The 15,856-nt window shown below is 33.9% G+C and overlaps 1 protein-coding gene across 1 annotated transcript in view; it reads right to left on the minus strand.

The window, feature by feature from the left end:
• Positions 1–2,650: 2,650 nt before the first annotated feature.
• The window catches only part of LOC149560305 (sm-like protein LSM36B), a 118,787-nt gene continuing 105,581 nt past the window's right edge, over positions 2,651–15,856 (minus strand). The window contains exons 3-4 of the mRNA XM_089824589.1: positions 3,302–3,415; positions 2,651–3,145 (exon numbers count right to left, since the gene is read on the minus strand). Coding sequence (XP_089680715.1) covers positions 3,099–3,145; positions 3,302–3,415 — 161 coding nt within the window. The 3' untranslated portion in view covers positions 2,651–3,098. The remainder of the gene's footprint in view (positions 3,146–3,301; positions 3,416–15,856) is intronic.

Genomic DNA, 15,856 nt, shown 5'->3' on the forward strand with positions numbered 1-15,856 from the left:
TTCCTAGGAGATAATGCTAGATTTCCTTCCCTTTTTCTACAACTTTGTCATACTTTCATAATGGAAACCTTATTTTATATATGGAAAGATAGAAATGCGACAATTTTCTTACATGTCACAATTGATAATAATATATCTATTTTTGCTAAAACTTGCAAATATAATAATAGGATGGTATAGATACAAGTTCAAGCAAATAAGGTGACTCTAAAAGTGGTTCACTTGCAAGAGTTATTGCAACATTGGGGTAATACCCCTAGTATGATTGCTAGAGTTCCCCTGAATGCTTATGTTTCTGGTGGCCATTCTCCTCGTGGCCACAATCCTAGTCAGAGTTCCTCTCACCAATGTTCAGACGCTCACCATTCCCAAGTTCCCCAACAATGCTCACCTAATCACTAGATTTCACCTCACAAATATGTTGGTCCCCCACTTCATCATGGATTCCTGCCTAGGTGGTCTCTGACTTACAATGCAATTTTAGCACCCTTAGGTTGGCCCATTGTGGTTGAAGATTCGAGATGGCTTTCATCTTCCAAAGCATTTCCCAAATTGGCATTGGCCATTACTACGTGACATGAGGGCAAAGAGGTTGAGGACAACAATGCCCACAACGAGAGGACAAAGAGGTTAAAGACAACGTTGATAAGTTGACTCTTCTAGACCTCGAGTCAAACCTTGTGCCAAGCTGGGGAAAGGAGGATGAACTAGACCCTCCAACTACAACTTTGGCTACTTGAGGGTGTTTTATTTATGGGTTGTGCCCAATTATATCTTTGGTTATTTACGTTTCAAGGCATGACCCTTGTGTTTTTGTTGTATAGGCAAGGCATGTATGAGACTCTTTCCTCCTATACATATTTATTTTTCAATTTATATGAACTTCTGTTTCTAAATCAATTTAAATGTTTAGGCCTTTTCATCAAAATTTTGTAAATTTTTTTAATAGTTCTTTAAGAAAGTTTACAAGTGATAGAAGATAAACAAGGTGGCAAAATTATAATGTGGTCCCAACATTTTTTATATAAGTTGGTATTAAATCTTGACAAGACCTTCCTATTTTTTTAAATTTAAAAAGGGATAATTGCAAGACAATAAGATACACAAAGAAATTGGGGAATTTACTAAAAGATGTAGAGCCTATTTAAAGATGTTTTAAATGTAAAAATCATACTATTTATTATTGCAATTTTGTCCATAAAACATATAGACTTGGTTCAGCCAGTGACACCTAAAAACACCTTATAAGTTTTAATTCACTAAGAATATAATTTTAACATGATATCAAGACAAAATGAAACAAATACAAAATAGTTTATCAATTAATTTTATAACTCAAATGAACTTGAAACAACACCATCTCCCTAATGGTAACAAATCAAAATGTATCCAAGGAAGCTCAACTTGACATGTACAAAATCATTGTATTGTAATAGTATCCAAGATTCTGTAAAATTCAGAAGGCTAGTTTAAGGTACTGAGAACAAAATTTGAGAAAAAAATAATTTAAAACCTCGGATCTAAAGCAATTTGAACAAAAACTTTATCAGTAGAGGCTTGACATGTACAAAATCATTGTATTGTAATAGTATCCAAGATTCTGTAAAATTCAGAATGCTATTTTAAGGTACTGATAACAAAATTTGAGAGAAAATATAAAAAACTCCAATCTAAAACAATTTGAACAAAAACTTTATCAATAGAGGTCGAAGACAAGCCGGTATACACAAGAGTACTTGACTTCCAATAAGGACAGGCTGTCAATTCTATTTATGGGTGCTACAAGACCATATCTTTAGAAGTATTTTAGGGTAGCTGAGTTAAAAGTTTAATTAGCATCTAAGATTAACATTAAATTTAATGTTAATGACATTGATTTTAACTAAACACCATGACAAAATAAGAACTATTTTTAACTGGTGCCTTACCTAACCTAGTTAGTTAAAACTAAAATCAAAGATACTAGATGAGAACTTCAACAACCAAATTCATCTTAAATACCTTGTATAAATATAATCACCGTGTATTATTATTTCCACTCTATTCATGGTGTCTTTTTCCTTGTATTATTCTTTTTCAGGGAAAATTTGAACTTCACATCGGCTTTCGTGAGGTTACGGCCCTCTCTCCAATTGGTGAAACGAAAATAGCATCTAACAAACAAATTTCTTGAACACTTTAAAAGCTGTTACAGGCTCCATAAAACTATCCGATACGAAACTACCAATGTAACTTTTATTGTTTCGTTACGTGAAGCATTCTTACAACCAACGTATAGTGCAACCATATGATATAAAATACACCAGCCTGTAAAAACGACACATGATTTCAATGGGAAACTATTGACGCCATGTATCTAAATGAGCCAAAAACATTAACAGTGAATACCTTTTAAAAGACTTTCACTTTTACTAAAATATGGCATCGTATCAGAAGGTTCGAACCAACTCGGTCCAAATTACGTAACAGCAGTTTCACAATATTCTCTTAGAATTGTGGTGTTCCCTCTAGCCCTTGGAATTTCTAATGACAACTTAAAAATACTGTAAACCGAACAAATATTAGCATGCGCATATATATGAGAAATACCTGTATGTATGTATCGGATAATATGTACATAAAACCAAGAAATCGTGAGCGAATTACAAAGTTAATAATAACTGATCGGTATTTGAATATCTGTGGTTCCCTTCAAAAGCTACAGTGATAAATGACCAAAAAGAAAATGAAACTGCATTTAGTTTCACTGAACAATGCTTCTAGAATCTAGACTATTATATTGAAGCCAACAATGAAAGCAGTCCAATCCAAAGGAGTTGAAATATCAATCGATCAACAAGGGTAAAACATAGTCAAGTGAAGTACTCATAATTACTTCACAGATATTATTAGTCACAAGAATTCGCTAAAGATTTTTCTTGTAACGTAGTTAAAATACGAAAATAAGCATAAGTCATCACTCCAAAATCTTTTTTGATAGTCCTGCTCTTGTTTACAAAGAAATATTCAAAATTTTGGACCTATTCATTCATATGCACGAGCAATATGTCAATAAATTTTTCAGCTTAAATTTCAAACGTCTGATATATCAGAAACCTTCATGCTCCCTCAGCAAGTGTCCGCTTTGAAGTACTGATGTATAAAACTGCTCCCAAAACAGAGAGAAATTAAAGGGACCCCAAAATCTAAAGAACATGAAAAACATTGAAAATATTCCAGAAACAGATATGGAACCACAAATAAAATTACAAGATAATAAAATATGAAATCAGAAACAGATTCTAATAGATGACCATCTTACCATTATTTCCTCTTATAAAAGCATCACCATATTTGTTCTTTAGCTGACCATTAACATATTCTTCTGTCTGTTCCATTGCAATATTCATATAACCATCCAAACAAGCTAATATGCCTGCACACAAAGAAGACATCTAATTACACAAGGAAAACGCATTGTCTCGGTAATCCAGTTTATCAGTTTAGTCATCCAGTTTATCAGTTTACTCCTAAAGCCTACAATACTGAAAATCCTCTTCTAAATCATGCTAACATAATCAAAGCAACTATGATTCTTCCTTGATGTTTTTAGGGAACCAGTAGTTGCATATTTCATTATTGGATATTTTGTTGAATACAGTATTTAGCTTGCAAAAGTAATGCAGGGACATCGAGGGCTCGGTTAATCCAGCACACCAAAAAACATCATTCTATTCATTTTTGTTCTTTTTACGATTTTTTTCTTGCAGGTCCTATAGGTATTATTTTGTTCTCGGTAACCTCTAGCCATATAGTCTCCTTACTCTTCCTATCACTGTGCTCTGGTTTTCCTTCCTGCTGGGCATCGTGTGGCATTAGCTGCAATAATGTTGTCGATAATTTCAAATTGAAGGGCTAGTGAGGACAATAGTGTAAGAACCCTTAAGTTCTACGTGTAATTAGAACAGATCATATGTAAAGTAATCTGAGAGTAGCAAAAAGTATAAATCTGATAGCAGTGCAAACTGTAACTAGAACATAATCAAGAAAACATAAAAACTGAGACACTTCTTATCATAAAAATAATCAGCACTAGTAATGATCAAATCAAGGTTTATTAAAGGTATGTACAGAAATTTTTTGTGTATGACAGGTCTGTGGATTTTTATTATTCACTCTCGGAAACTCTCTTCCCTTGGTTTGCTGTCCAAAATGGATGGTATAGGCTGTGATTAGATAATTGTTCTTCAGCAAGCAGCAAGAAGAAATTCAGTTAAACAATCCTTGTAACTGTGCCAAAAGATCAGATTAGATCTGAGACAATTTAAATGGTGCAATCTACCCTAGATAACCTACAATCAGCTCTAAATCACTCAGCACTTGGATCCAGCTGCAATAAGGTGTTTGGGGACTCTAAAATCAGAAACTACTTGGAATCTTCCAGCAACTTGGGTTTGGAAATGATATTAAACTTGATGTGACAATACGAGTATTTTTGCTCATGAAAACCCAGACTTCAAATTAAAATAGCACGATAAATCTGAAATAAGATGAATTAAGGAAGCTTAATGGATGGAGAGGACTTCCGTCCTAACCTCCATGTGCATACAGCAGGGTTTTCGTCCTGCACATATGGTGCTCAGAATTGATCCAAAAATATTCATAGCTTCACCAGACCAAGCCAGCAACCTATATACCCAATCACGCCAAAAAGACTTAAATCAGCCAGCTAGGAGGGGAAAAATAGATTTAAAATTGTATCAATACTATATTAAATAATTTATATATTACGTCCGCCCCAAATGGAGTTGGCCACATTAGGAAGAATTTCAAAATTAAATTGTAATTTCTATTTATATATTGGCATTTAAAAACACCATTTTTAAGGTACTGGATATTTTCCACAAGTCAAATTATGATTATTGCTATCAGGATCCAGCTGTGTAGTTTTTGAGAAACTCATTGACCCATGTTTCATGAGTAGTGGTTCACATGCACCCTCAACGGATCTAGGTAATGCTCACTGAGGTGAAACCTCACATCTATTATACCTAATGGACATCCAAATGTTGTTCTCATCTCCATGGAATGAAAGGCATTAGTAAACCACATTGCTTTTCTGCAAAGCATGCATTGAAGAGTGCCCATACCCTACTTCATGACTCTCAATTGTGGTACATATTGAGAGGAGGATGTGGAAACGACTTTGCACCTACCATGGCACTTTCTATGAATGTGAGAGGCAATTGTTGATATTTCATATAATAATTCTTCATGTATTTTTTTTTAAAATTATGCAATTTAAAAAAACAAGACTTTTGGTCACAAAAAATAGTATACATTTTTAATGACTCAAACTAAACCAGTTTAATTCTCCAATTTTTAACAATGATTTATCTCAAGTATAACTTCAAGTTTTATCTTGATAACGTTAATTGTATGTACTTCCAAGATTTTAATATATTCATGAGATAGTACAACTTTTACAAATTTATTTACCAATTTTTAACCAAGAATTGCATTCAAATTTAATATAATATTATTCTAATTTCTAAAAACAATAATTAATCACTTAAGCTTCAAATTTCATAACATATTTTTTTTCTCAACAATGTATATAAATAAAGAGAGAGGAGGTTGGGGTACATAGAGATGGGAGGGAGGGAGGAAGGGAGGCAGGGCAAAATTTAATTTGGCCAACCTCTTTGGATGCTTCCTCACCGATTGACTATCGTTTGCATTCACATTATTACCCTTTAGACATACTCTTTACAGTCTTTGAGCATCATTTATATCCCAATAGCTGTACATTCTTATTGCAACAATTTCAGTCCTCCAACTTACTGCATAGAGAGGGGGAGAGAGAGAGAGAGTTGGGCAAAATTCAAATTGGCCACCCTCTTTGAATGCTTCCTCATGGATTGACTATCATTTGCATTCACATTATTACCTTAAGACTTACTTTTACAGTCCAAGCAATGTTTATATCCCAATAGTTGCACATTTTTTATTGCAACAGTTTCGGTCCTCCCACTTTCTGCATTTAATATAATATTTTTCTAATCTCTAAAAACAATAATTGACCACTCAGCTTCAAATTTTATAACATATTTGTTTTCTCAACAGTGTATATACATAAAGAGAGAAGAGATTGGGGTGTATATATATATATATATATATATAGAGAGAGAGAGAGAGAGAGGCAAAAAAACTCAAATTGGCTACCCACTTTGGATGCTTCCTCACTGATTGACTATGATTTACATTCACATTATTACCTTTAGACTTACATTTTACAGTCTTTGAGCAACATTTATATCCCAGTAGTTGTACATTTCTAGTTGCGACAATTTCAGTCCTCACACTTTCTCATTGCACGTAACACATAATAGAAAAGAGTATTTACTAATTCATATAAAGAGATGGTGAATTAACACAATAAGGAAGGATTTAGGATTTATTTAAAGCAAATTTATGGACACTACTGTTCTAATCGATAACATTATTTTTGATTTTCAAACCTCTACAAATCGCCATGGCACAATTACCTATTCAATATCACCACTAACTTCTATTTATCAACATAAAATTAAGAATATATAGGGATTTCTGAATCAACCCATCATTCTACTTGACTGAGAGTTGTCATTGTCTATTGATTCTATAATCATCTACATAGCAGTCTAATATAATTAAAACAAGACTATGTAAACCTCAAATTCCATATTGCAGTTCTTTTGTAGAGTATCTTGTGATTAGTAGTAGCTCATCTTTGATTGTGCTCTCCTAAAACCAGTCTATCAATTTTATTAAGATCCTCATTCAACTGAACAGTGAAGACGATAAATTATGAAACTTTTAACTCTTCAGGTTTTCCCTCTCTGTAGACATGTACTACATTATGTCCTAGGAAAATAGTTTACCAACACATGACATATCAACGAGGCTTTGCAAAACTATATTTTTTGGATTTCCAACTATTGTTCTCTACTGTTATTGGGCATGCTATTAGTTTGCCAAAGTTTTGTTAGGAAGTTCAAAGAGACATGTGTACTTACAAACTCATTTTTTGTTCTTTGAAATTTAGTTCAGCCATTCAAGAATTTTGTCTGTTGCACTTGATTGACAATAATTAATAATAGAAAATTTGTTCAAATTATAAAATACATTTGAACTGGTAATTGCACCTTTACAATAAGTATGCTGAAGAGATGTAGAAGGGAAGGTAGTCATATTCCCATCTAGATTTTGCATAAATGTAAATTAGATAGTAAAGAACAATAAAAGAAATAGCTAGAAGACTTAATTTAAATATCTGCCTTCTCCCCTCTTTATATATTTTTTCACAATTGATATTCAATAAGTCTTCAGCGTACCTGTTGCACACTAAGGTGTGATTGCTAGTTTATTGGCATTTAAAACACCACTTTTTAGGTGCTGGGCTGACCCAACTCAAAATGGGAACATGACGGTCCTGTCCCGAAATTCTTGCCCTAAAGCAATTTCAGATTCAAATGCTCAAAGATTTCCATTCCTTTTCGTGTAGCTCTTCTAAGCGCTAATTCTTCCACTTGACCAAGTAATCTAGAATAAATTTCTTTTTTAGCTTCTCCTTACACCTAGGATGGTTTCAGGTTGAAGCATCAACTCCCGTTCATCATCAAGTGGTGGTGATCCAACCAAAGGAACGAGTGATAGCAGTCCAAGAGCTTTATTCAGACATGAGACATGAAAAACATTATGTACTTAGCTATTGGCTGAAGTTTAACTTCTAACCCAGTATGAGACCTTGCCAATCCTCCTCAAACATTTTGTGGACAGAGTGATTGCCGTCCAAGAGCTTTCTTGAGACATGAGACATGAAAAACATTATGTACTTAGCTATTGGCTGAACTTTAACTTCTAACCCAGTATGAGACCTTGCCAATCCTCCTCAACACCTTGTAAGGTCCACAAAATCGTGGTAAGGCTGCAACCTATGTATCCCACTTCAAAACCACTTTTTGTTTGATCCACTCCATATATATCTTTTTCTAGTTTTAGGTCTTCTGTAAATACTCTTTGAGAGCTTTCAAGATGTCCACAGTCTGCTTCACCACATCCCTTGCCTCAGGAACACTACTGTCTATAAGGATTTAGTCCATGAATGGAACAGCATCAAACCCATAAGAGTTCTTTAAACAGAGCCATTACTATTGACATGTCATGTGTGGTACACTCCTCGAAGTGTACCCACTTAATTTAGGTTGCTTGCTGCCCCATTCCATACTTTATCAAATAGCCTTCAATCGACTTGTTCACAATTTCAATTTGCCTGTCAGTTTGTGGGTGACAACTTGTGCTTGGGGTCTAAGTCACAAGGTTCAAATTTGACTTTGAGTTCGACAAACATAGAATTTGGATGAAGTTTGGAAAGGGCAATTATTTTATATAAAAAATCAGATTAAATTCGCCTCTCTTTTTAATATTTTAAAATATAAATAATATACAATATATATAATAAATGAAATTTATAAATGAGGTTTTATAAACATCTAATATTAAAAATTAAAATATAATCTGTAAATAATTATTTTATGCACATCTAGTATTAAACATTTAATATATATTTATAAGATATTACAATATGATATCGTGTGACTATTTTTATCTAACAATATATACTACTTATAAACATCTATTATTAAAAATTAAAATATAATCTGTAAATAAGAATTTTATACACATCTAGTATTAAACATTTAATATATATTTATAAGATTTAATCAACAAAATTACAATATGATATGGTGTGACTATTTTATCTAACAATATATACTACTTAAATATAACATTTTAAAATTTATATTATTAAAAATTTAACATATCAATTTTAATAGAATATGATCTATGTTTTATAAATTCTATTAAAAAATATTCATAATGTTCTAGACTATACTGCATACTAGAAAAAGCATACAAAACCAAAAAAATAAAAACAAAACAACAGCCATCATTGGTTGGGCATGAGAGGTCAGGTCACAGCACCGTGCAGCGCAGAAGGATTTGCAAATGGAGACTGCAGCCATCTTCGTCAACGCAAAGTGTATTTTTCAGAGTCTGCACTTGCCTGGTCACAACTACCCACGGTTATTGTAAACAAATTAACAGAGAGACACACAGCACTAAGAATACTGAAAACAACATACGGTTATTATAAAGATATGGCCAAATCAACTGTCCAGTTTTTAGCATACCAACATATGGCGAATTTTATCATTTTTTTATTTTTTTTATTTGAAATTCAGCAAAATCCTAACGTCATGGTTGATATTTGCCGAATCCTGTGACTTAGCTTGGGGTTAACTTTGTGTCTATCAAACAAAAGAGTTCTTGGCAAACCAAGCTGATAAATCGGTTGTCCCTGTCACTTGCAATATTCTTTGGCAGCTCATGTAGTCTAAAAACCTCTCTAAAAAATAAACCAGCATTTTGTGGGACCTTGTATTCCAGAAAGATTGCATAAAAAGGAGCATATTTAGTTTTCCTATAAACAACCACATAGATACAATCCTTACCTTGCACCTTTGGCGAACCTGTAATCAAATCCATGGAGATGCTCTACCATTTTTAATTTGGGAGGGACAGGGACCCAAATGGGAAGATATTGTCTGTCTTTTTCCTTTTTCTTTCTGGCAAGCCAAACACTCCCTGACATGCTTCATTACATCATTCTTTGAGCCTTTTAAGGTTTTTATATTAAGAAATATATATCATAATTTATAAACTTCGTAGTTTTTTATTAATTATATTTGTTCTAGCTTTAAATTTAAGAAAAACAAATTGTAAATTTTAATCATTTGATTAATACTCTGTTTTTAGACTAAAATATTTATTTATGATGTCAATGATTTTTAGATGGAAACACACTGAACCTAAAACAACTTTTCTGTATCAACAAGGTCCCAGCACATGGGAGAATCCTTTACTGATTGAAAATTAAACAAGTTCAGGTATTTCCTATGAGAATTACAATGTGATTACGTTGAAAAGGAACAAAATGTCCCAAGCTACATTGAAACAGAACTAAATGTGTCATGCACATACAAGGCACAAAAGTAGCTCATCAAATCTGAAAACAGGTATGGAACACATACAATGGATACAGTCCTAACATACAAGACACAAGGAGGAATGCCATCAAGTGCTGAATACATGCCACAAATACAATCTCATGACAAGTCAATCACATCCAAATTCCATGTCGAATTGTTATAGTCGACAATCTTACCAGGTCTGGAAATGAACATGTCCCAGCACATGGGAGAATCCTTTACTGATTGAAAATTAAACAAGTTCAGGTATTTCCTATGAGAATTACAATGTGATTACGTTGAAAAGGAACAAAATGTCCCAAGCTACATTGAAACAGAACTAAATGTGTCATGCACATACAAGGCACAAAAGTAGCTCATCAAATCTGAAAACAGGTATGGAACACATACAATGGATACAGTCCTAACATACAAGACACAAGGAGGAATGCCATCAAGTGCTGAATACATGCCACAAATACAATCTCATGACAAGTCAATCACATCCAAATTCCATGTCGAATTGTTATAGTCGACAATCTTACCAGGTCTGGAAATGAACATGTTGATTAAGGAATAATTGGTTGGCAATGTAATGGCATTTACTTCCAATTAGTTTTGGATAGTTGCCAACAATTGGTATTCTTAACCAACTGCCAAGCACTTTATATGTACTTAGGTTCTTTGAGAAGATACATGTGGAGTTTTCCCACCATTGCCCCATTGCAAAGGGACCTCCTCTTTTTGTTTTAGCAGCAAGAGTAGTGGTCTTAGGTGCTTTTAGTTGGTAACATTTTCTAGTCTCCTAGTCCGAGAGATGAGTTTGAACAATATTGGCATGTTGGGAAGTCAACTCTGTCTCGGATGTTAGTGAGAGTTGGGCTAGTTTTGTTAGGATATGAAGTTGAAACCAAACGATTTGTGATTAAATGAGCTAGAACCTCTCAAAATCCTTTTTTCCAACTTCAATTTGACTTTAAAAAATTAGGAAAGGCTGTGGGAGGTAACATTGTCGAAGGCATGCTAAATACTGAAGTTTGGCTAGGTTTGGAATTTTTTGAAAACTCCCAAAATCTAGAATCTTTATCATAACTCCTATGCAACTGAAATCTATCTCAAACACCCTGACAATATTTATATAAAATATAAGTAATGTTTATACTTAAATCTTATATTGTATATAAATCCTCCCACTTTTTAAACTGAAGAAACTGAACTGCAAAATTTGGGGGTTTACTTGCGAGTGGAAAAACCCAATCCTCTGACCTCCCAAAATTCCGCCCCTTGTAAAATGAGTATTAAGTACAAATTGTTGAAAAAAAGTGAAGGAAAATGCGAAATGAGGTAATATTTTGACGAAACTTAAACAACACAAGAATCCCCAAGAGATTGTGGAATACGCCTACCAACTAGTATGTTGGCATTGTAATGGATTTTGGTAAACCGGTCAGAAGTAATTGAGTATATGGTTGTCATTGATGGTAATCTAATCATAGCAATTGAGTGGATCAACTGGTAAGACAAGTGGATGATGAGTTAAGCAACTAACCAAATCGGCAAGAAGAGAAGAAGTACAATACCGATATATAGGCAAACTACCAACACAAGGTTATTTTGGTAGCGATCAATGTGCAGTAAGCATTAAGTATGTACATGCCTAGTAGAGAATATGGGTACAACCACAACTCATGATGATGACAAGTGAGCAAGGATCTCAGTAAAAGATGAAGTTGCACAATAAACAACTCATGTTCTTGTGCTACCGGTCTTAAATCTTTGATTGGTGATCGATATGAAATAAGAGGTGAGATTTGAAGTTATGATGTCGTGTCTTGATCGATGACATTATGATGAGGTGGCAGTTGGCTCAAAGCAAGTGTAAAGAGAAGATTCCAAAAGGTTGGAGTTGGTCAAACACACTTTGACTATTCTTGAATAAATCTCATATAAACCCTAATATGGATTGAGGTGGTGAAGGAAAACATATTATGACATCGAGATATGTGAATTGAATGTAGTAAATGAGTGCCAAGGTTGAAAGTTGAATGAATGGTGAGGATTAAGCGACAAAAGTGATGTTCCTATAGAGAATTGTTCTTAGTACTGATGTAAAAGTTGTTGGATGAATTTGGTAGAGAGTTTTTTGTGTGCTAGGGTTGTGATCGAGATATTGAGCAGAGATTGAATAGAGAGCAATAGTGGAGTGCATAAGACAGATTGGATCTTACAAGCAAGAAGTGCCACATTAGATCATACAACTTGTTTTTCCCTATTAGTTGCAGCAAGGTAAATCCCTTAATTAGGTGGACCTTAACCGGTCTCTTTTGGGTAAATCCGTTAATAGGGTGGGCTCTCAGAAGGAGTTCTAGAATCCTCTAGCAAGGTAGATCCTAAAAGATCTGATTGTACTCTTAATTGTGTCCTAATCACTTATAACAAAGTGATCCCTTAGGGTATTGGCAGCTCCTAACAAGGCAAACCTATTTAGTGCAGAGAAGGGCTTGTGGGTGTCATCCCCACTATAAGTGTAAAATTTTGTAAATAAATGAAAATAGCTTTTGAAAATAATATTTATAAAATTAATTCAATTAGAATAGAAGGCTAAAATCCTCTAGCAAGGTAGATCCTAACAGATCTGATTGTACTCCTAATAGTGTCCTAATCACTTATAACAAAGTGATCCCTTAGAGAGGGTATTTGCAGCTCCTAACAGGGCAAACCTATTTAGTGCAGAGAAGGGCTTGTGGGTGTCATCCCCACCATAAGTGTAAAATTTTGTAAATAAATGAAAATAGCTTTCAAAAATAATATTTATAAAATTAATTCAATTAAAATAGAAAGCACGAGTATTGTAGATTGAACATGATTTTATATAATACGAATAATTAGTATTTTTTTTTTCATAGCTCTGTCTAAAACATGTGTTGCTTCATTCTTGATAGCGATAAAATAATTTTTAAAAAAACAATTTGTCAAAGCAATCTAAATTTTCAATTATATATAAATATATATCCTCTATTTATAATCTATATAAAGTTTTAAAAATATAAAATAATATTTATAGATATAGAAATTTTAAAAAATATATTTATACTAATAGCATTGAAATGATTTATCAAAATATTTTCTCATCTTTAACAAAATGAAGAAAAAAATTATTTGGATTTTATAAAATAGTTGAATTTTTTTCGTACATTCTTCATTTACTCCTCTAATTTGTATTCCACTTCCTTCTTTCAATCAATTTTTTAAAATACTATTTATTAATATATATATCAATTAATTAATTATTTTAATGACTTCCTTAGTGAGGTAAAATTTAAAAAAAAATCTTAGCGTGTTTTTACGAGGTTTGGAAATATGGCCTTCAACATTTTAAATTGCACAAAGTAATAAAATGTGGCCTTCCTCACTATGTAGTAAATAATCTACATAATAATAATAAAATTTGTTTTTATTGTCACACCCTAGGTGAATGCTAAATTACGAGCAAACACTTTGCCATTATGAAAAACATTTCTTACAATGTTATCGCCAACCTCTTTTCCTACTTTTTTTATTTGAAATTTTTTATTTTTGCCCAAGAAATTGGTCTGGGGTCAATCAAGATTTAGATAATGAAATGTTAAAAATGAATTAAAAAAATATTATGTTTAGAACCTTAGCTTGGAACAATATATTTCTACCATCGAGCTGGGGGTTCTAACGAGAACATTAGTTCCCCGTCTTATATATCAGTCAAGGACTAATAATATATATAATTGCTACATGTTGATTAATATGTCAAGTATTCTGCCATTTACGTTTGTAACATGGTATCAAAGCCATTATAAGGAATTTTTCGAAAACTCCTATAATTTCGTGACTGGAATTTTCGAAATTCTTTGGGTCTCTTTTCTTTCAAAATTTTTTGAAAATCTAGGCATAGTCTTTTCTGAGTGCAGTTTATGGTGTCTTTCTTGCACAAATAGTGTCGTTTTTTACTTCACAATCCAAAAACGACTTCATTGGTAGAAGCCAACAGCGTTTTGTTTAACAAATCCGCCATTATTATCAAGAAATCTAAGTTTTTAAGCCTTTTTCAGCCAGGGCCGTCTTTTTTTTGAAACCCTAATTTTTGGGCTTGGAAATTTTTTCTGATTATGGATTCTTGGTGGGTTTTTCGAGATCTCAAATGGGTTGTTAGATTTTTCTAGATGCCTCGATTTTTGTGCCTTAATTTTCGAGCCAGCGGATCCAAATTTCGACAACATATTATTTCTCAATTTTCCGAGCTCTCTTCTAGGTACTACTCCAATTTTTCAAGGTCTTTCATTTTTTCACCTCAAAGTTTGTGCCATTTGAGATATTCACATATTATGAGCATCTATATCAGCAGCATTAGAAGTCGGACTCAATTAAAAAGCAAGCCAATGCTACCCAACACTCAGAGCAAAAAGAATCTATCTACCATGCCTTTATGGCCAGCATACCTGCAAATCATGTGAAATCTTCTGCCTGGTACATAGATTCTGGTGCCTTCCGACATTTCACTCACAAGCATGATTGGTTTGTTGAATTCACTCCCTATTCTAACTCAATAATCTTTGGAGGCGGCGAGGAATACAATATTGGGCAAAAGCAATATCCATAGCTATCTACCTTCTTAACTGGTCACCCACCCTTGTAGTTAAACATAAGACTCCTAAGGAAGCCTGGTCTGGTCGCAAACCTAGGATCAACCATTTGAAATTTTTTGGCTCCCTAGCATATGTATGGATTCCTAATGCCAAACGCACTAAGTTGGATTCCAAAAGCCAAAAACTCATGCTTACAGGATACAGCCACACACATAAGGCCTACAGATTGATTGATGTAAACACTGATCATTTAATCTTCAGTCGTGATGTTATGTTTGATGAGCAACTCGAACCATTTCAGGTCTCTGCCTCCCCACCGCATTCCGAGATCCAATCTTCAGCAATCTTTGACTTGGGTCCTTCTATTTTTTATGAGTCATCTGATGCTACTAATACACCACCTCAACCACCTCCAGATAATACAGCTCCTACTCCTGCTCCAACTATTCCGACAGCATCTGATATTGGCTCCTCTACTCTTTAGCAAAAATGGTGGGCTCAAAGGATTAGTGATTTTTGTCCTGATGAACTCATTGAGGGTAGAACCTCCAGAAATAAGAGCATTTAGCACAACATAGTTAATGTTGCTCTTATGGCCAACATTCACGGTATCCCTGAGCTCCAGACATATGCAGAGGCCAAAGGAATTTCAAAATGGGAATAGAATGGATGCTGAGCTTCAAAGTCTTCAAAAGAACCACACCTGGGTTCTTTCAGATCTCCCTCCTGGGAAGAAACCCATTAGCTGTAAATGGGTCTATAAGGTCAAGTACCATGTAGATGGTACCTTGGACAAATACAAAGCCAAACTTGTTGCTCAAGGATTCACCCAGCGCGAAGGCATTGACTATGAGGAGACCTTTGCCCCAACAGCCAAGATGAGCACTATTTGCCTTCTTGCCATTGCAGCTTAGTATGGTTGGAAAGTTCATCAAATGGATGTGAAGAGTGCTTTTCTCAATGGTGAATTACAGGAAGAAGTTTACATGATGCAACCACCAAGTTTCAAGGTTGTCGGTTCAGAACCAAATGTATGTAGACTCCAGAAGGCCCTCTATGACCTTAAATAGGGCCCTCGAGCTTGGTACACAAAGAGTGATCAGTACTTGGTTGCTCAGGGATTTCAACGTAGCCCGTCAGACAGTAATCTGTATATTAAACACTCTGTAAATGATATTCTTCTCC

Source organism: Cupressus sempervirens, chromosome 4 (assembly GCF_028749045.1).
Source record: "Cupressus sempervirens isolate cs-2001-9-10 chromosome 4, ASM2874904v1, whole genome shotgun sequence".
Taxonomy (NCBI): domain Eukaryota; kingdom Viridiplantae; phylum Streptophyta; class Pinopsida; order Cupressales; family Cupressaceae; genus Cupressus; species Cupressus sempervirens.